Raw genomic sequence first — 21,270 nt, 5'->3', positions numbered from 1 at the left:
AACAGCACCAACAGTGAGAGAACTAAAACAAAAATCAGCATGACAATGCTTTTGTCTTCCTTTATTTTGGCATTTGAAAAATACTTAAATTGGCATTCTCCTTCACATCACAAAAAATTGATAAGACATAAAAACTGTTAGAGCTCATTGTTAGCAACATAAAAACATTGGCCACAGATAACTGAACATTTCAGCCATAGTTAATTACATGTTAAATCAATCTTGTGTGTTTTTCACTGCATTTCCAGTTGTATGAACTTCATCCTCTGCCTTTATTTCCTTCATTCGAAACATATACAACATGCAGTTCAATCTTTGTTGCTCATCGGTTTGCTTGCATTCATAATACAATTGCCACAAACTTCCACATATTATTATGTGAGGAGCGATGCTTAGGGTGTTGCTGTTGGTTACTGAAAGGGCCTGACTGATCACAGCAGCCAAGTAAAGCAAAAGGAGAACACTGGGAGCAGAAGAGCACAAGAGAGTCACCAGTGCCTCTTCAGATAAGGAAACCATAATGACAAGAAAAAAAAAAAGAAAAAAAAGAAAAAAAAACAGCAAAAGCTCAAAGCAACTTCTCACATCTCCATTGAACTCAGTTTTGGGGGGTGCGGCTTTGAATTATCATCGGGCTGTGACAACCTGGCAGGTGCGACTGTGATGAGGAAAGAGACACTTGCACATTGGCAGCAAAGGGAAACCACCATAGCATTGGCATCCTACATGTGATCTACTTCTCAGTAGTGTCTTACCAGACCACCTGTGGGTCTTTGATTTTGATGCTTTCTCACATACAACCCCCCCCCCCTCCCCATCTCCCTAGTAGGTTACTTGGTACAGTCCTGCCTCCCCCAACCCCAGGACGCTAATAACTGATGACATCATTTTCTGGCGCTAAAGTGTATCCATGCAAACAGAGCTGTAAGTGTTTATCTACATTTTTTTTTTTTTTTCAAAACATGTGGGTAAATTACGGGGGAACACGAACTACTCTCACTGCCCAATAACCGACTATTTTTTTTTTTTTTTTTAATGCATTGACATAAACGCAGGAAATCTACCTTGCACAAATGTTTGTCCCGATACAACTGAGGCCCCTGTTTCTGAGGACTTGTCCAGCCTGGACTAGTCATCCCAGATAACCCAGACCCCCTCTCGCCAAACCTCTTTATCGAGCCCCAGTGAAGGCCCCCTGGGCAGCAGAGGTAGTAGCACTGGCAGCTGCCTGCCTCACTGTCTGATTGGAAAGCACACCAGTGGCAAACTCAGCCTGGGCCTTCTCGAAGCTGGCTCCGGTCTGCCTGTACAGGGAGTGCACCTGAGAGAGAGAAGAGGACACAACACCTCAGAGAGAGAAAGTTACCCGAAAAACTCCACATGTAGCGAAGCACAGACCTAAATAGTGACATTTAAAAGAATGTGACATTTAGAAAAATTGGCAGACATGGGACACACACACACACACACACACACACAATTTTAATGGGATTTCCCCCATGATTTGGACTGATGTCATTTCCTGTGTCTGTGCACAAATATTAGCCACTCCGGTTTGCCACTGGGACAAAGAATAGCCCCCCCCCACACCCACCCCCTCCAGAAGAACAGCTCAAGCTGAAAGGTTACCCTCTTCAACATCACCACTCCCATGGCTGCCTGGGCAGTGAAGACAACAGCGTTCAGCATCATGATCACGCCGACAGCAACACTGCTTTTCAGAGCAGCCAGACTCACAATCCATCCACTAAGGAAGCGATAGAGGGGGACAGAAAGAGGAATTAAAATAATGACTGACTGAATGAGAAAGGTGAAGGAGGAAAAAGTTTAACAGCTTCAAGGATAATACCAGACGAGTAAAATGAGGAAGTACTCTTAGTGACAGCACTCCTATGCCTCTCTACTGAGTTATTGAGTTTGTCTAGTTTGTATTAGAGGTAGTTTCCAATAAGACTGGTAGAGAGCTTGAGTAGTCCCACCTGAAGCCCCAGCCAGGGATGCCAATGGTCATAATGACGTAGAAGACCACTTGAGCAAAGAACACGAAGAAGAAGGCGAAGAAATTGAAAGAGCTGTCACTCCTGCAGAAAGAGAGATGCCAAGAAAAATAGATATTTGTTAGGAACAATAGCCACTTCGCCAAACAACAGGCTAAACTTGAATCTACTAGTCCCACTATGGGTACAGCAGGTGGTGCTAGTGCTACAGGTTACTTCTAAGAGCAACAGGTTCAGCTTGAATCACAAAATATGCTAATGCAGTGACTTTGCATTCTCTAGTTATGCGTTAGCATTCAGACAGAGCAGAAACCTGTGCTTCAAAACTGACTGCACTTCTAGCCAGGTTAAAGTCCAGCACGTGTCTGAAAATTTCACCTCTCTTGTACTTAACCACAAAATGGTAAGAGATGTAACCTGAGTGTGGTCAATTTGTAACCAAAGTTTGGTTCAGGCATGGGGATCATTTCTCTGATGGGGTTGAAGAGGTGTGATACCTGAAGGCTTTGTACACAGGCCTGTACCAACAGACCCAGGAGCAGGGGGTGAAGAGGAGGAACCAGAGGATCGCCAGGCCAAAACCCACGCCTTCGCCCTGGTTCACACAGAAGTTGGCCAGGGCGGAGATCAGGTTAAACAGCAGAGTGCAGGCCGTGACTAGAGGAGGAGAAAGAGAAAGAGAGGAGGGGGACGAGTGTGATAAGGACAAGGTAAGGGGAGGAGGAGTAGGGTGAAGAAGAGAGAGATGGTGCCAGAAGATTAGAGAAGGAGAAGTAATGGGAAAGGATAAAAGAAAACATGTACCTAGACTGGGGTGCAAATAACACACACAAAGAAACATTTCAACAGTACCAACTATATAGCCATATACAAGCACAGAACAGGCAAGTAGGTCATACCGCTATGGAGGGAATACATGAGGTATTCATGTCTGTGGGTGTGTGTTTGCACCAGCAGCAAGACAGGGACAAAACAAAACAAAACGGATGAGCAGACAGACAGATACCAGCGCAGCACCATAGTGTTGAACTGTCAGACAGACATGATATGCCAACGCATACAGACACACATCTTCAAGTAGCTGAGGGATATGAAGATGGGATGACTGATGTGGAAATTAAAGACAGACAGATACAGATACAGATACAGATACACACACACACACACACACACACACACACACACACACACACACACACACACACACACACACACACACACACACACACACACACACACACACACACACACACACACACACACACACACACACACACAGACTTACACATCCAGTAGTAGTACATGATGGTGACGGTGCGCTGGAAGTTCTGGCTGATCTCCACATTGATGTCCTGGTAGAAACAGGGCCCCACTGGGCAGAACGAGGGAAGGGGGGGCCAGTTATTCTGACGAGCTGTGGGAGAGACAGAGCAAGGGGAGGGAAAGAGAGAGAGGGGAGGGGGTTAAAACTCGTTTATTAGACCACTGTCTAACCTTCTTACATGGATACATCAATAAACAAAATGTTAAAATACCAAATCAACAAAGCTTACACCATAACATTAAATCAAAGAAAGTCTTCAAACCCTCCCATTTCTCCCCATTAGACTTTAAGGATTTACCCCCCCCCCCCCCCCCGGAAAATACTCATAACATCATTAACCAAGTTATAACGAGCCTTATTAATCATAATGCGACCCTCCACCATCCCCTTTAAAGCTTCTACAGGATCTACCGACTCCCAAGATTTTGTTCTTCCGTGTCCTTCAAATGGCCAACTTAACAGACCCCAATAAAAGGTTTAACAAACAGACCTCACGCTTCATCTTCACCTTGTAGGGTGAAAGGCCACTAATAAAACGATGATGAGAGCAAACTTCCGCCAACCTTCCCAACCATTCCCTCAAGCATTCAAAAAGCCCCTCCAACCTTCCACCGTACACAAACAAATGATCCACTGTCTCAACCCCCCCACACTAGAGACAGACAGAGAGAGAGAGAGAGAGAGAGAGAGAGAGAGAACAGCCTTCATTTTCACAATCATCCATCACCCATCCCCACACGATTAATACATCCCTCCTCTCCTCTCACGTCTCCATTACTTTTCTCCAGCTGACTCTATCTATCCATCACAATCTTTTGGCAGCGTTTCAACAACTGCATTACATTCATACCTTCACCACCAGCCCACTTAAGTGGGGTGATGGGTCCATATGCAAACAGAATCAATAGGTGCTGCAGGTTGGGGAAAATAAAGTGATTGGTGGATGGGGTGTCTATATGTCAATTTCAGTGCTGTTAGCCAGTGTTCACAGTTCCCACGACGACACATGTATCCCCCTTTTAAAAAGTACAGTTTGAGGGTTTTGATGAAGAAAGTAAGTGCTTCTCGGCCAACTATGATGAATGAATTCTGAAAGCATAATTTAAAAAAAAATATGAAAATAATTCTTAAAAAGTGCAATACCACTAAAAATCTAAAAGCATTATAAACACCTGAACTGAAATTCACAGAACACACAGGACTATTGAGGAACATCATGGTTTTACTCTTCCCTCTGATTCCAATAACTAATGTAGGTCTAGAGGCATTTTTGTGCTTCTGGGTGCTTCTTGCTTCCAGGGAAAACAATAACTGCAAAATTTACTTTTAATTGCCTTCAATCCCCATACCTCTTGTTTTAAGTACAATAAATACTAGATTCCTAGATGTTACTTGACTGATTCTTCATCAACCCTGTCTCTTTCTCCCCTTCTCTCCTTCTCTCACCAGCTCCAGGTCCTAGGGCATGTGCATCTAGCTCCCTCTCTCGCCTCTCCAGCTCTCGAGCTCTCCTCTCCAGCTCCTCTTGCTTCTTCAGCAGTTCTGCTGTGGTGGCACTCACTGCAGTTTGCTGTGGATGGAGACACACAGAAAGAGAGAAAAAAAAAAAGAACAAGAGAGAGAGACGGGTAAAAAAAAAAAAAAATAGAGAAACAGAGAATGAAACAGAGAGAAAGAGAAAGGGAGAGAACCACATGGTGAAACGAAGTCAGAAGGAATAAGGAAGGGAAGAGGTTGAAGATAGATGTATTACACTGAAATATCCTGTGGGAAGACATATGAAGTTGGCTTGATGCAAGAAACAACATGCCACTTTCGCCAATTATATTAGTGAAGTTAAACACAATAGGTACCATTAAAAAAAAAAGCACTTACACTACCTCCTAAAACGAATTAACAACCTGTGACAACATGCACAACTGCCAGACCCTGCCCTAGTGCTGGAATACAGCCATTTCCAAGATGCTCTGGATGCTTCTGGGCAGATACAGTTTCTGCTGTTGCTCTTTCAATCCCACTGTTGCCCAATATGTTTTCCTCAATCTCATGACGCAATGAGACACTATTGCACCTCTGAGGAGATAAAGCTACAGCACGATTAATTTGTAACAGCATGCCTGCTCCAGGCCTGCAGGTCCTCATCGCCAGTTCGCTAACTGAGGATGAGCTACCTGTTAGTCACGGAATGGGACGAACATGTCTGTGAATTAAGCTGTAGTCTTGTTCTCGGATGAGACGTATCTTCCCTTTGAAGGAGGATGGATGGCTGCAGGCTTGGGAAGGGTTCAAAAGAGTCAACAGCTGTCAGGTGTGACAGCTTCACTGTCCTGGAGTCAACTTGTAAATGTTATCATGGGACCATGAATTAGTTGCTATGCTGTCTTTGGGTGTTAAACACAAACAAACGGTGTTTGCTTGAGGATCTTCTCCATACCTTTAACGCTAATCATACTGATCCTCTGTGATGCAAAAGCATGTGAGTACTGCCCTGCATGCCTTGCATGCTTGAATGAGTGAATGTGTGTTGCAAGTCAGCTCGACAAGACCCGATTTTAAGTCCCTTTTACATGATAACTGTCGATAACAACAAGAATCCAAAACAAAATATATAATCCACATAAAGTTTCCAGTTTCTTCACACAAGTGGCAACAAACAACGTGTGTACGAGCTCCTGCACACACTTAGTGTCCAATAAACAACCGTGTGTAGGAGATTCTGCATACATAGTGTCCAATAAACAATGTGACTCAAACGGGAGGGGTGAGATGAGTTACAAATGAAGCTACAGGTCATGACATGGTCTGGGCGTCATCTGTAAGTCAGCGCTCTGTCCCAACCATGTGACTTAACCATCCATGTGATTAGCAGTGACAGACATACCAAGATATACCAAGCTGTGTACTATAAACAGAGATAGTGATTACAGTTCAATGTACTTGCTGTGGTCTACGTTGATATTAGTTCACACAAGTGTGATGTTTTTCTCTGCATTTTCCTTGGTCTAACATAGGGTACTCACAATAAAGCTTTTGTAAAGTACAAAGAATAATTTAAATCAAATTGTCTGCAGGGTTATTAAGTTACTTGTAAATGTAGACAATCATGAGGCTAAGGGATGTTCCTGGGGGTTTCCCTAGGGCATGTTCCAAAATCACAGGGAAAGCAGCTTTTATTTTAATACATAATACATTTGAACCTCTCTTTTTCATTCACATTTACTTTGATTAAGACAAAATATCACAAATATGACTAAGCCTTAAAGGTTAGCGTGCTTTGTTAATGTGTAAGCCATTGCATAATAAGACCAAACAGAACAAAATGTACATAAGTAAAGATGATTTTGTAGGCAGGCCAGGCACAGAATGGGTAGCACATTTGATTTGTCTAGATTTCAAGGTTGCCTCTATATGCAAAGTGTGAGGGGCACATACAGTATCTCCAGAGAGTGGGCTGTCTGTTGATTGCAGAATAGGAGGGACATATGAGCCCGAGGTAGAATTATCCTCGTTCTACAAAAATGGGTGAGACAGGAGGAAAGGTTACAGGCTGTAAGTGGACTGAAGTGGTAGAGGGCATACACGTTAGGAGGCATGTTCGCCCGGGTACTATAGCACCAGAGGGGCTTGTGGAGAGGGCTGGAGTATGGTTAACGCTAGACATACCTGATTGCTGTAGGAACCATAGTTGCGTGGTTCAGTGGGCGTCGTCCGACTGGGTGGGGTTTGAGCTGTCGGAGGGGCCGTAGGCACAGTGGCCTCATAGGGAGGAGGCGGCTGCTGTAAAAACACAGATTTAAAGAATTCATTAAATATCTAAATTGATACAATATATACTACACATACTATATACTTAGCATATTCAAACAACTATTACTCTTCACACTTCTAGTGAATGTGAATGTGTTGCTTTTAATAATTACATTTTGAGGTTCCTGTGGAATGCAACAGGTTAATAATTAATTTTTAAGATGAAACAGACATGCTTAAAACATAATCAGGTTAGCCAGCCAAACACTGAGTGAATAAAATGTTCTGTACCAAGTGCAATGCAAACAAGGACCAAATGGTCCACTACAGACTATCTTATGATATGGCCCTGTTGAACCCTGATGGTAGGAATGTGATATCCATGTCATGCATGTGAGTTTTGCATTCTTTCCAACCCCTCCGTTTACTCTTGGGCCTCCGGAACCAACTCACACCTGGGCAAAAGATTCTAGATGCTTTCAGCCCTTACCAATGTCTTGTTGTCAAAGGGGTTGTACAGGTCCAGTGTGGCATAGCCCGTATTGCTGCTGTGCTGGGTGACAGACGGGTCCTGATCCAACACATAAGAAAAACAACGCGTTTTCATGCATTATGAGTGAACCCGCAGGGAACAGCACACAATAGTGGCTTTTATGAGCCCACAATGTGACCAGAATCATTGCAAGTGACTAAGTATCATCAGGTCTTTCTTATTTGCTTAAAATACATCCTCTCATGTGCTGTCATTATTACTGCGCAAACAATCTAATACAACGCAATGACCGCACAGCACTGCTGAACCATTACATTATCCATACATCACGTCCACATTCAGTCATCAATTAATCATATGAAATTACATAACAAGTCAAATTCGGGTTACCTGGAATGGATTCTGATCTTCGTTCGGTTCAGGAAAACTGGTGTACTTTGACATGATTCCTTATTGTTGGTTGTGACAAGTAAAAAAACGTCTTCAGGATGTTGGCTAACTAGTTAGCTTGAAAGCTATCAGCCTTTCAAAAGCCCCTGAGAATGTGGATGTCTGTGTTTAATCAGTAACACTGTCAAATAGAATGTTACCTATGTCTAGTGTGGCTGTTCAAATCGCTTATAATCGTAACTGAGCTGGTTTGTTGTTTTTTTGTGGCTGGACTATTACTCCACCCGATAAAATCAATCACTAAAACTGTAAACGACAGCTGTTAGCACAACGGCTAAAAGCTAGCTAGACAGCTATATTAGCTAAAAGACAGCTAGGCTAGCGGGTGTACGTTACGCTTAAATCAAATTAGCTATCGCTAGGTTGCTCGCTAGCTGGAAAGCCACGTAGCCAACCTTTCCTTCATTTACCCTCATTTATAGTGCCTGGTGTTTTGGAGTCCTCTAGGCTGCATTGCGTCGTCTTTGAAAGGTTCGTTTAATTTCGGCCTACCCTCTGAATTTCAATTTCCTTGCAGGAACGATAGCGGTGAGATTTATCGCAAGTAGGCTGGAATCAGGAAGTATAGTCATGTGACTGCGGCGAGAAGAGAACCAGAGAGAAGCCGAGGCACGTGTTCAGGGGAAGGGGCGTGTCTGGTGCCTGTCTGTGTCCTGGGGCCACGTTATGAAGGTTGCTGCGCACAAAAAAAGTTCCGTAAATGGGGTGAAGTGTGTGTACGTGTATTTCACCGCAAACAAAAAATCTATACTGAAAAATACGGAGAAATTTCTACGCATCCTTTCACCTATGCGTAGAGCTTACGCTAAGTTTTCAGATACGCCAATCAGCAACGCCCGACGGCCTAACGCATAAAGACAAAATCGGGCGAAGTGAAAACCAATGTACACAGTCTGACTACAGCATGACAGACACGGCTCACTCAAGAGACACAATCCTTCAGCCGACCAGGACCTCAGCCAATAGTGCCAGCGCTCAGTCGAAAATTGTGCTTTCTATCTGGGATGCTGTGTGTATTAGTGTGATACGAATTGTACCAAAATATGTCCAGTGTGAGAGTTATGCATTTTTGTATGTGAAGTTATTTCTGCTACGCAGCTTCTGTGCAAATGCTGAGTGAGCTACTCAAAGAGAAAATGGAGGGGGTTGATGAAGTAAAATCGGACCAATGATATCGTCCAAAATGTATTCGAGACCGTCTTGATTTAATCTAAAACCACAAGGCGTCGCTGTGGACTCATAAACACCAATTCGATCAATATTCTCTAGACTAGACGATGTCACCAGGTCACTCACTCATGCCATTGAGATATAGTTGGTGAACTGTGTGTCTGCTGTAGTCTACTCCTACGGGACATTAAGGTACTTTCAAGCTTTTGTGGATCCAAGCAGGTTTATAGCTGAACATAAGTTGGATATCCTTCTTCTTGTCATTGAGGTCATACTTTGATTATTTGAGGGTCATAATGCTTACATAAATTCTGTCTACGGTATTTGTAAGTCTGCAATATTTACTTTGTGAAGAGCTTAAACTTGTTTAAAGTTGGCATCTTTCACTATGTGTACGTTGCCACCTCAGGGTATCATCAGAACATATGCAGTACCCTGTCATGGTCCCCATGATCCTACTGCCACTGTCCCCTAATCCATCTCCATGTCACATCTCTCAAAGAAACGCTAAATTACATGTTTACAGGCTAATTGAATTGTAATCCTGTCTGAGTGGGTCTGCATGTCAGCAGACCATGCCATATGACAGGATTTAACCATTTCTGCTTGATGCATGTGTTGATTCACATATCCCCCTCTTTCACCAGTCTGTTCACTCACATACTCACCCGTCAACCCTCTTTGACCCTTAGTCATGTGGGTTCACATGGGTGATTGAGGGGAAGTCATATGATCATCACACCCGCACAATTTAGATGTGATACTTCTACATATCTGCTGACAACCTGAAAGCGTGACACTTTGGTCACAGTTTGTTTGAGACGTAGCTGTATGTGTGTGTGTGTGTGTGTGTGTGTGTGTGTGTCAGTCATTGCCGTTTGCATGGGTCCATGAGTGTGTTTCCACATTCACTGTGTTTACCCGCTACTGGACTTGGGTGCCTCCCAGTCCTGAAACCACAGCATTCCATGACCAATCGAGCGATACACGACCCAGTGACATCATCGCCTATGGAATGAGCTGACATAATGGCTGGGGGGCGGTGGGGGAGAACGAATGAGTGAGAGGGGAGAAGTGAACCTTTAAATGTGTATTAAATGTAAGCAAAAGTGAGAACAAGTGAGCGGGACTGAGAGAGAATAAAAGTGAGAGAGCGAGAGGGAAATACAGTGAGGGAAATGGAAAGCATGTGAGTAATTACATAAAGAGAGGGGGGGACAGAGACAAAGCTGAAAAAAAAGTGCATCAGAAGTCAGAAGCGTTGTGGTTTGCTCAGAGGGGGAGCTGGTAAGGGAGGGACTGTTCTCGGTCAGGCCGCAGCTTCCTTGCATGCATCTAAAACACTGTTCTGACTCGCTCCCGCCACCACCAGCACCACCACCACCACCCAACCACCCTCTCTGGGAATCAGACCAACATGTACTTTATTCATAATGGAGCATTCGATGAAACATGAGGTCTTCAGGGCCCTTTGTTTGTCTGTGTTTTATCCAAGAGTGCTGCCAGAGCTGAAAGAGTCCTCAGAGAACACTGACATAGAACATATCTTGGCTCTGAAGTATCTTCTGTAGGTCTTCCACACACTCACAGAGAGAGTTTTTTCATTGTTCAGCAAGACACAGCAAGAATGCTCTTTCTCTCTCAGGCTGAGACACACACCCACAGTCGCTCTCTCGCTCCCTCTCACACACACACGCATGCTGGCACACACGCATGTGAGCACACACACACAGAGACACACGCATGCCGGCACACACACATGTGAGCCCGCACACACACATACACAAATAACTCTTGGCAGAGTTTTAGAACTTAGAAAGACAGAAGAGACTGTGAGAGCTGACACTGTCTGCAAAGGTGCCTGGAAAAGACATCACTGGCATGTAGGACAGGAAACCCACTTTTTTCTGTGGGTCTGCTGAGAGAGAGAGAGAGAGAGAGAGAGAGAGAGAGAGAGAGAGAGAGTGTGTGTATGTGTGTGTGTGTGTGTGTGTGTGTGTGTGTGTGTGTGATGTCAAAAGCACCAGAATTCGACAGTTCAGGTTCTGGTATGTCCATCGATACTACTAAAGATGCCTTTTTTTCCCTCTCCATCTCTCCGCCATTTCTGTATTCTGGTTCTGATCCTAATTTCAGACATGTGCCAGACAGCAGAGTATTGTCCCAGTCCACAGAACACCAGTTGCTTGTATTCACCAAGGAATGGGGCCAGGTGGGGGGTAGTTTTTCAGATCTCATACATTAACGAGTCGCAGCTGCAAGGAAGACAACGAGGGAGAGGGAGAGAGAGGACCTTTCCAAAATGTGAAATTACTTTTTTCTTCCTCTCCATTGCCCTCGTCTCATTCTCTCACTCACTCTTTCCTTACCACTCCCTGATTTTCCCCCCATTCACTTGCCAAAACGTACTCTTGAACTCCTCGTGGAATCCTAGAAAATATGGATTTCATTTCGGCAACTTAAAACTGCGGAACGTCAGTGTGTGGGAGAGAGGAGAACGACAGAAAGAAAGAAGGGGGAAATGAAAAGGGTGGAAGCTGATTACAGAAAAGATACAGCGGGAGGGAGGAGAGGGAAAGGGTGTTGATAGGGCAGGAGGAGAAGTAATGCAGGGCAATAAGTGCTGATAAGAAAATATAGAATAGAGGTAGAGAGAGAATGGGAGAAAGAGGGAGTGAAAATTAGAGGGTCAGAGATCGACATGATAGGAAGGGAGGAGAGACATATCAACTTTCTGTGTAATGTGAGCAGCTACTTCAGCGGTGCAGGGGCTGAGAAAATAACTCTTTTCCACTTATTTTAGACAAAACTTCCTGGTTTGGGTTTATTGATAGGAATTCATTCTCACACAAGCATTCTGAATAAATACACGCTTTTGGTTGAAAAAAGACATACCTGCATGCTAATAAAAAAATGACATGTACACATGCATCCATAAATGACAAACAATACAAAAGTATACAGGAAAGACTCTCACCACATACAAACACTTATTATGTACTGATTAACCAATATTTGTCAAAATGACAAAGTTGAACATACACGAAGGACAGCGTAAAAAGTGTCAAACGGTGGCCACTCTTCACTCTTTTTCATACACCCGGGTGCACACCACCTCCCCAGCAATCATTGTCTGTAATACAGGAAAATACACATCACTTAGATTAACTTTTTTTTTTACATTTTGCAACTGCTTTTTAGCATATCACAGCATTTCACTGGAACCCCCTTCATACCCCTCTTTATTTACCACACAGCAAAAGAACAGGAAAATATCTGTGTTGTTGTCAAATTCAGTTCCCTGTTGGTGAAACACCAAACATACTGACCTACTCACAAGCCAGTAAAGACTTTAACATAGACTGGCAGGCTTAAAGGTCTCACCAGGATTAATTCTCCATCGTTGGTCAGTTCTCGTGTCCAACCTGTCTTGGCTCCATCGCCCTTCTGGAGAGTCTGCTCACAGACGATCTTGCTCTCTGTCTCCCAGCGGGGGAGACTCTTTAGGAAAAACAGTGGATAGAGAGAAGTTGTTACATAGTGAAAAAGTGCAGAGATTGATTAATGGCTGACAAAGATTTTTTAGATGATAAATACATTAATCTGAAGATGGAAATAGCCACATGTTTTCCACTCATGTTTACAGAAGTGATTTCTGATTTCCATTAATTTATCTAATCATACAACTGATCAGATACGGGCAATCAAAGCAATTATGGTTGGAGCTCATTTTGCTCCGCATTTTACATTCCTACCCTTACCCCCAAGGAATTTTGTTCCTTTGAAAACAGGCTGATAGATGATTATAGATGGTATATCATGATAACACAACTTTAACGTATGTAAGGTTCTAATCTAATCTAATGTTTTCAGTTCACTGACACAATATGCACAATCACAGTCATGTGCCTGTATTTGTTATTCCCATCGACTGCACATACAGTCATTGGTTGTTCCAGAGCAATGGATAAGAAACAAGGAAATTGGAAAAGTGATAGCCACTTATTTACAAACCGTTTGGAGCACAGATAACTGATATTCCTTAATGGTACTCTTAGAGATCTGTGCCCAGGGACCAGAACTATCTAGATACAGTCAGTATGGTTGTACAAACACATGGGACAATACTAGTGCTGGGTTAACCAAGGGTTGAGGAGAAGTTGGTACCGTGCATGGCCGTCCATCCACAGTGTTCTCGTTGAAAGACTGTCCCACAGTGAAGGAGATGTGGGTGGTACGCACACTGGTGGATGTCTGAATGGATAAAGTCTCGCCCTGCTGTGTGATTTCCACTGCTGGGCGAGATGCAGCTGCCACAGCGATTTTTCGAAGGAATACGTTCACTCCTAAGAACACACACAGACAAATCATGCATACTTTTGGTCTATACTGTATATACAGAAACCAAAGATGGATGGATGTCATACAGTGTGTGGGCCTCGTTGACCTCTCTAAAAGAATGCTTGCGGTTTGCTGACTTTAATAAGGAGGGCCCTCTAGTGATTACAATGGAATGCAACTTGCTGAATGGACTAGGTAATTTGGAAACTGATATCCCAATCACCTTCATCTGAGGTGATGGGGAGATTTCTCTTGGGACAAACAAATAGCAGCCAGCGATGTCAAAAAAAGGAATGCCGGCTGCCAGGGATTCAACTTCTTTAGAGCACACAGCGATTTCATAGGGGACTACTGAAGCCTAAACACTGAGGGGCACAGAGTTTCCATTACAGGGGAACATAATCACAATCTCATGAGGTCTTTATTAAGACCCCTTTTCCGCAGCCATTAGTCATTAGTTGGTGCCCCTGGCCGGCCGGCGACCTCCACTCTCAAAGTAATCATGGTCTTTCTTTGTACCTAAGCTCAATAAGGGGAAGCTGGGATAAAAAAAAATAACTCGTTTAGTTATAGCTTTCCTCTCCTGCCGTCAACACCGTGCTTGAAGACGTTTCCTTTGGACTGACCTGACCGTATTCAAATGTAATTCATGTTAATTTTGTCTTGGTTTGACTTTATTGGGGAGAGGACCGCCATAAACTCAGGTTTACAAGTAGGCTAATTGCAGCTCGAACTCTTATCCACAAAGGCAACAGCAGACGCGCACATACACTCACATGCCCATTTGCCTAACGTTAGTGCAAATCAAACCTACGCATTTCTTTTTAGGTCGTGATTTATTATATTTGAAATATTAAAATAAGGCACTGCAAAGAGGAGTGATTCGCATTAATAAGATATTAATGTTAAGTCTTTCACTAGTCTGTATCCAGGTAATATATGCGACAATACATGTATACATACAAAGTCTCGAATATTTTGTGAAATTAAGAGATCAATAAATAAGAGGTTGTTATTTGTCAGAGCGTCGGACTTACCTAGAGCCTTTAAGAGCTCCTCAAAGTTTTCGGAGCTTTTCATTTTCCATGTTCCGGAGAAGTCAGTGATTTTACTTTCCATGTTTGCAGTCATTGTGCAATTAACGCCAGATAATTGCTAAATAAATGTAACTATAAATAACCTAAACAGCCCTGTAGTCGACTGCAGACTATAATGATTGGTTCTATATTGCGCGATTGTGGCAGTGTCCTCCTGTGGTGACTTGGACGCGCAGCGTTACCGTACGTCTGAATTTTCCGATTCTCCTCTCGTTAACTCACTCCGAACAACTTGTTCTCATTGGTCCTGAACAGACGAGTATGGGTCTCAGGCGCAGGGCAACGCCACCGAGAAGTACCCAATTACCCCCTCTATGCGTAAGCACGCCTATCGCAATTTACATGAATCATGAGATGCGCTCTCTATGTCCTCACCCCCCAGCCCCACTCTCTCTCATCTCGGCTAAAGCAACAGCTAAAGATGTTTATTATATTAGATTCAACTTTATACTCATTGTGCGCAGTACAGACACAAAGACAATGAAATATACAATTGGCAGCTAACTAGAAGTGCAAAAGTAGCATTATTTACAAATAAAGTGCACGGGTGAGCAAATAAACATATATATTTGATAGTAGGCTATATGATTGTATGTACAGTTAGTGCAGTGACAGTGCATGATCGAGTAGCGCTGTGTCTTACAGCATGCGTCCCATGGACATGTGTAAATATGCCCTGGCTTCAGTAATTAAAACAAATATTTTCATCTAACTGATCACATCTTGATTTTCAGGACAGTCAACTTTGTGAAAACATGTTGAAACCATTACACGTCTAATTGCTCTCTTCGTGGGAACCGTTTCAAGGACGCAACACGAATGTCTGAGTCATCACTGTGACAGAGGACTAAAGCCAATTATTGAACCAACATTCCATTTACTTTTCAGTTCTAAATCCTTAGTATACTTTCACACATAAACTAAACTATGAACTGGTTATGGGGTCAAACATTTAAATGATCATTTACTTTTGTGTTTTCTTGCAAGTCTTATTTATCAGAATTCTTCTTTTGTGATTATTTCACATCATGAAAGAACAACACAGACACAGCACAACTGGGCTTGGTTATTTGGCCTCGTTTTCTATAGGTAAAAACAAATGGTCAAAAGTATCCCCTTTAATAAAATGTTGCATATAATAGAACAGTGTAGTAAAATGGAATGTAACATAATGGTATATAACGAAGGCACCATTTCCTTCATTGTCTACATTACAATGGCAACATGTTCATGCATGTTTGTGTTTGTGTACCCAAACAGATCTCGATTGTTTGAAACTTCATCCACCAGAGTCAGTATCGCTTGTCCATCTCTCCACCCCTTTCTCTCTCTCTCTCCCTTCATTTCCCTCTCTTTCTCTCACTTATTCACATATGTCCACACACTAATGTGCCAACTAGAAAGAACTTATATGAGGCCACCGCTAAATACACAACCTTGAGTGATCACAAATGGCAGAGCACAAAATATCATGACATACATATCTAAATGTCGTGTACCTTACTATATGGACTAAATGTCTCTTTTAATTCATTTTCCAAACATGTGTTCCTTGCGACCAAACCACATGGCATGAAAAAACGGAATACTTCTGTTTCAAGGTGCTCAGTCCACACCTCCACCTTACAGTCCTTTCACATTCATGCTGCTCTTGCCCTGTGAGAGCTGGGACATTCCTGAGGTGAGGAGGAGGAGGAGGAGGGGGGGAGGGGGGGGTGATGGAGAAAAAAAGGGAAATGTTTGCAATTGAATGACTGACCATAAAAGGGTCACCTTTGAAAGGCAGAGGGTGTCTGAGTACCAAAAGTGGGTGAAAACTGTGAAGGCAGCCAATGAAAGAGGGCTAAGGATCAAAGTAAATGGAGTGAAGAAGTGGTTTAGTGGAAGAGAGACAGAGGGTAGGGGTGAAAAATGACACTGCAGACCTTCTCATTCTGAAAAGCTCAGAGGTAATTACCTTTTCCTCTTTTCCCCCCCTTCCCAACCCCCACCAACCGGGGACCTTTCAACTTGTCTGGATTGGAAGTGATACCCCTGGAAATGTGGCATAGGAAACACACACACACACACACACACACACACACACACACACACACACACACACACACACTCACATACGCATACTCACACACAAGCACACATACAAAAAGGCACATTTTTTCATTCTTGGCTGGATGGCAAAGTTCAGTAAGGTCAGTGAAGTTATTCAGAATTGAAACAAGATCACAATACTGCACTGAAATTGCCATGGTCTGACCTTCTTTCTTTATCCTCCATGAAGAATAGCATAAATTGCTTGATAGGGAAAGAAAAACAAGGAAAAAGAAGGAGGGAACAGAACGGGAAAGAGGAGGGAACAGAAAGACCAATTCACTGACATCCAGTGGCATGATGACCAGGGTCTTTTCAGGGCAGCTTCTCATTTTACAAAACGACATGAAACTGAGCAGACGAGGAGAGAGGGTCTTTTCTCGTTTCTCAGGCATTTTCTGATCTTGACCAGAATTTCTCACAGTCCAGGCCAGAGAAGCCTACCAGATAGAGGCATCTGTCACTGAATTAAACTCAGATCTGTGAGAACTGCTGTTTGACTGATGGTAAACAGAGAAAATTCCCTCTCTTTCCCTTCAGGCCTTTTCTTTCAACTCTGCCTGGCTCCTGTATTGCTTCCTGTGATAGGCCCTAATTGTAATAAAAGTAAAGTGGCTTTTCTTTGTAATATCGGTTTTTATTTATGCTGTTTGAACACCCCACCTTCACTCAAGATGAATAAATAGGATAAATGCCTAAAAAGTGAATGTAAACACAGATTATGTAGTATATACATTATAGACATACTGCTATAGACAACTGCACTGAGAAAGATAAACAATTGTTTAGAAATCCAATAGGCTATGGAAATTCAGAAAATTTAAATTAATGTGACTGTTGCAGCTCAGTTTGCTGCACTGTGGTCTGCTTAATACAAGGTCTGCATGATGTTTTCATGCATTCGTGTATTGTGTATCGTGTATGTGGTGCTTAAACGTAGCCAACATCCTTCGTTGCTTTACCTTTAGCGCCACCCAGTGTTCCGAACGTGAGCATAGCGGAACAATTGTGACTCCTGTGTCTATGCTCCCGCCCGGATGAGATGCGGGAGGACACAGGCCAAAATGTCTAGACATCTTCGCTTTGTTGCTCGAACTGTAATGGTTCAGGAGGGAAACGTTGATGCAGCATATAAAGCGTTAAATCGGTAAATACAATATTTTTTCTGTTTCTGTTGATTTATATACTTGAATACGTTCAGGTTGTTGGTATACAACCATAATCTCTGTCATTATTTACCAGCGGAAATTCCCTGTTAGCTTGCAATGCTAGCTAATTCAATGTCATACCAAAGTCCTGTAATGTGACACACGATGCCTACCAACTGTTAAGATTCGTATTATGTTAAAATGACGTTAACATGAAGAGGATACACCTGAAATAGTGTCTGCTTGTTTCGTTGTTACAGTACCAATCACCTAGGTTATCATCACTATTTCATTGCGATTGTGTATGCGATAAGTTATGTGGAACATGCTGTCCAAAAACAAACGGGCTGCGAGGCTAACAACAACTAGTCGCAAAGTGGTGTGCAATAAGACCGCCGCAGACCGTAAGAGAATCAGCAAGAATTGTGAAAAAGTGAAATAAGATATTTTCCGTTCTAAGAAAAGTGTGTTGTCGTGAACGATAACATTTCTGGCAACTATAGACTAAAAGGTTTTATGTCTTATTCTGAGTGAAAATGTAAGGAATTAAAGGTATAGTTTGTGGATGTGGCGGCTGTACACTGATGGGGTGTGAAGCAGTATTGTGGTTTTGCGGTCTGTCAAGTGAATATGAGGATGAGTGGGACTTTACAACAGATAATGTAGGGTTGTTAGTTGAAGGCAACAATACTAAATGTATCGACTATAGTATCAGCATTTATAACAGGGTATACACTATCATAATAAGTTTAAATATAGCCACAAGCAGCGATCATTGGAGTCCAAGCAGATTGTGTGAACTACCCTAAGTAGCAAACGGTTGAATGATTTGACTGCTTCAACAGCTGAAAGGGGTCCTTTTGGATTGAAAGACAAAATTAATTATAAACCAAACCATGTCAGAGGAACATAGGGAAACGTGTTGTAGCGACATGTTATCACTGATTCGTTTGAATTATTATTACGAATGAGCCTACAAAATTTGCAATTGCTATTGGGAAGCATTTTGTTGAGCAAGCCAAATTGAACTTTAGGAGATGTGAGCAAATGTAGCGAAGTATCAGCATACCAAATTTCAACATTTTAGCTTAAGCCTTTCTTGAGACATTGGATTGTGTCAGTTACGAAGTTCTCACATAATCTTCTAATTTTAAGTTGTTGTTTTTTCTCTCTTCTTTTCACCTACTTAACATTTCCGTTCTCCTTTTCAGAGTGTTGTCTAATGATGGCATTTTGGAGACAGTAAAGCGGAAGAGGTACTATGAGAAGCCTTGTCGCCAACGGCAGCGGGAGAACTACGAGAACTGCAGGAGGATCTACCACGCAGAGATGGCCCGAAGAATCTCCTTTCTTTCTAAGGCCAACCGGCCAGATCCCTGGCTTGGCTGCTGAGAAGGCTGCTGGCTTGTTTTTTTTTTTTACTGAAGGCATATGACTTGTACTGGCGTATACTGACTTACCATATGGCTGATTCAGATGCCCTCTCAAGACGTTGTTGAAGTGTTTGTTTGTCTGGTCTTGCTATGTTGTGAGGCTCTCTTGTTAAGGACACCAATCAATGTTGCCTCCCCCCAGCCATCTTAAACATTATTACACAAAATAACATAAATATGATCAAACAAAAAGAATGCTTATAAATTATCAATTAAAAATGTATTATGTTCCTGTTTGTTCTTACATTATCATTTCAGTGTTGTTTGATGAGGCTAGCTTGTCACACAAAAGGTACGTAGACGACATAGTCATTTGGCTCAATAGTTCCAGTTTGCCACATAAGGACTGTGAAAAAGTGACTGTTATGAACCAGTGGTATGACACAAAATAATAGGGGTCAGTGAGAAGATTTTCCAAGTGCCATCACTGATGCCATTCATTGCTTACCACATAAACTTTGCCAAACACTGCTGGTCAATATACAAAATGAATAGGGGATATATATAAATATATATATCTACACACACACACACACATACATACATTGTACATACATACATACCACTCCCTCTGTACAACAATCTTAAAGCAACACTGTATACCAGTTTGCCACTTTTTGAGGCATGTTTTCAAAGGCAATTAGTTTAGGTATAATTCCCAAACTCATTTTGATGGTATTTGGTCATGTGAAGGACCAATAAACACACCTGACGTTCCCACTAGCTGCCCTGAATATGTGCTATGTAGGTCTGTGGTCCAGGCCAGATTACCCTGTGAAAATGTAAAAGAAAGCTTTCACGACATCTACATTTACATTTACATTTAGTCATTTAGCAGACGCTTTTGTCCAAAGCGACGTACAAGGGAGAGAATATTCAAGCTACGAGCAATAGAACCTGGTGTAACAATACATAAATACTACTTTACATAAGAAATATAACAAAATGAAATAAAAAAGAAAGAAAGAAGGACATCTCTGATTATATGGCCAAAAGACAGTTTATCAGTGCCAACTCTGCCGTTGTTTTTACATGTCTTACGGGTCTTTTACTCACTACTTTTAGGCCAAAACTTCTTATTGTTGCTTTAACATGAATCACTGCACAGTCTGCGATTATAATGACTAGTGCAGACCACAACCCTCATTTCAGAGTCGATCTGTAGCATAAAGTGAGTGTTTCTGTCACAGGAAGTAGACTCCCTTCGCTTCCATGGTATCCATGTCCTAGCTATAAACTAATGGACTGGAAGACATAGTTTTAGTGAGCCTCTAAAGGTTTCCATAGAGTTAGGGCCTGTTTTACTGCTTTTTTGCAGTATAACTTTTTTCTTGCAATATATCATTAATTCAAGTACATTAGGCATAATGAGTATAGGTGGAAAGTGCAGAAACATGCAGTGTCATAATCCATAGAATAGTCCAATTGTATTACATGTATACTGTACGTTTGTTGCATTGATCCTGAACCTACAGGGAAAAGCTTTTAGACAGTATATCTCACTATCAGGTCAGTAGGTGAAACCACCCCCTGCCAGGCCCATTTGGTCTGACGAAAGAGTGAAATGCATTAGGTGCATGAAAGGTTAATTGAGCACACATATTCCAATCGTCTCAGGAAAGGGTGTGTGGTCATGTACACTGACACCCCATGTGGGTCTGAATAGGGACCTCCCATGGAGGCATATAGCTTGGTTTAATATCCTGTTCCTCCTTGTCTGAAGACATCGCTTGGGTGGCAGTTGCTGGAGACTAGAGCAAGAGGATTTTGGGTCACTACTGACGTATGACCTATATCTCAGGAGTGCTTAGGTGACCGTATGTAGCAGGAACTACAGGTGTGATTGGACGTCAGAGTCGTTGACCAGAAAACACATCAGTGCATCCCGCCAGGGGTCTGACCTGTGGTACCTCTGCTGTGGGGGCTGACCTAACTTGTAATAAATGTAGTGTTTAACATGAGGCTACTGTCTAATTGCA

General features: G+C 42.5%; 3 protein-coding genes across 4 annotated transcripts; 1 reads left to right on the top strand and 2 right to left on the bottom strand.

The window, feature by feature from the left end:
* Positions 1-46: 46 nt before the first annotated feature.
* Positions 47-8,625, bottom strand: scamp3 (secretory carrier membrane protein 3). Of its 2 annotated transcripts, XM_012828949.3 has the most exons (10): positions 7,952-8,625; positions 7,559-7,639; positions 6,985-7,098; positions 6,754-6,831; positions 4,768-4,891; positions 3,283-3,411; positions 2,495-2,654; positions 1,980-2,081; positions 1,630-1,747; positions 47-1,321 (listed from the first exon to the last, which is right to left on the bottom strand). In XM_012828949.3, the coding sequence occupies exons 1-10, from the start codon at positions 8,003-8,005 to the stop codon at positions 1,172-1,174; spliced, it is 1,110 nt and encodes a 369-aa protein (XP_012684403.1). In that variant the 5' UTR covers positions 8,006-8,625; the 3' UTR covers positions 47-1,171. The 2 variants fall into 2 exon arrangements, with proteins under 2 accessions (XP_012684403.1, XP_012684406.1); XM_012828952.3 differs by lacking the exon at positions 6,754-6,831.
* A 3,353-nt stretch (positions 8,626-11,978) lies between these two features.
* Positions 11,979-15,123, bottom strand: crabp2b (cellular retinoic acid binding protein 2, b). The gene is made up of 4 exons (XM_012828920.3): positions 14,560-15,123; positions 13,349-13,527; positions 12,566-12,682; positions 11,979-12,314 (listed from the first exon to the last, which is right to left on the bottom strand). Exons 1-4 carry the CDS (start codon positions 14,651-14,653, stop codon positions 12,264-12,266), a joined length of 441 nt encoding a protein of 146 aa, XP_012684374.2. The 5' UTR covers positions 14,654-15,123; the 3' UTR covers positions 11,979-12,263.
* A 2,602-nt stretch (positions 15,124-17,725) lies between these two features.
* On the top strand, positions 17,726-19,521 carry mrps21 (mitochondrial ribosomal protein S21). Its single transcript, XM_012828938.2, has 2 exons — positions 17,726-17,857; positions 19,070-19,521. Exons 1-2 carry the CDS (start codon positions 17,748-17,750, stop codon positions 19,248-19,250), a joined length of 291 nt encoding a protein of 96 aa, XP_012684392.1. The 5' UTR covers positions 17,726-17,747; the 3' UTR covers positions 19,251-19,521.
* The last annotated feature ends 1,749 nt before the right edge of the window (positions 19,522-21,270 follow it).

Source organism: Clupea harengus, chromosome 19 (genome assembly GCF_900700415.2).
Source record: "Clupea harengus chromosome 19, Ch_v2.0.2, whole genome shotgun sequence".
Classification (NCBI taxonomy): domain Eukaryota; kingdom Metazoa; phylum Chordata; class Actinopteri; order Clupeiformes; family Clupeidae; genus Clupea; species Clupea harengus.
This window is presented reverse-complemented; position numbering and strand designations above follow the sequence as displayed.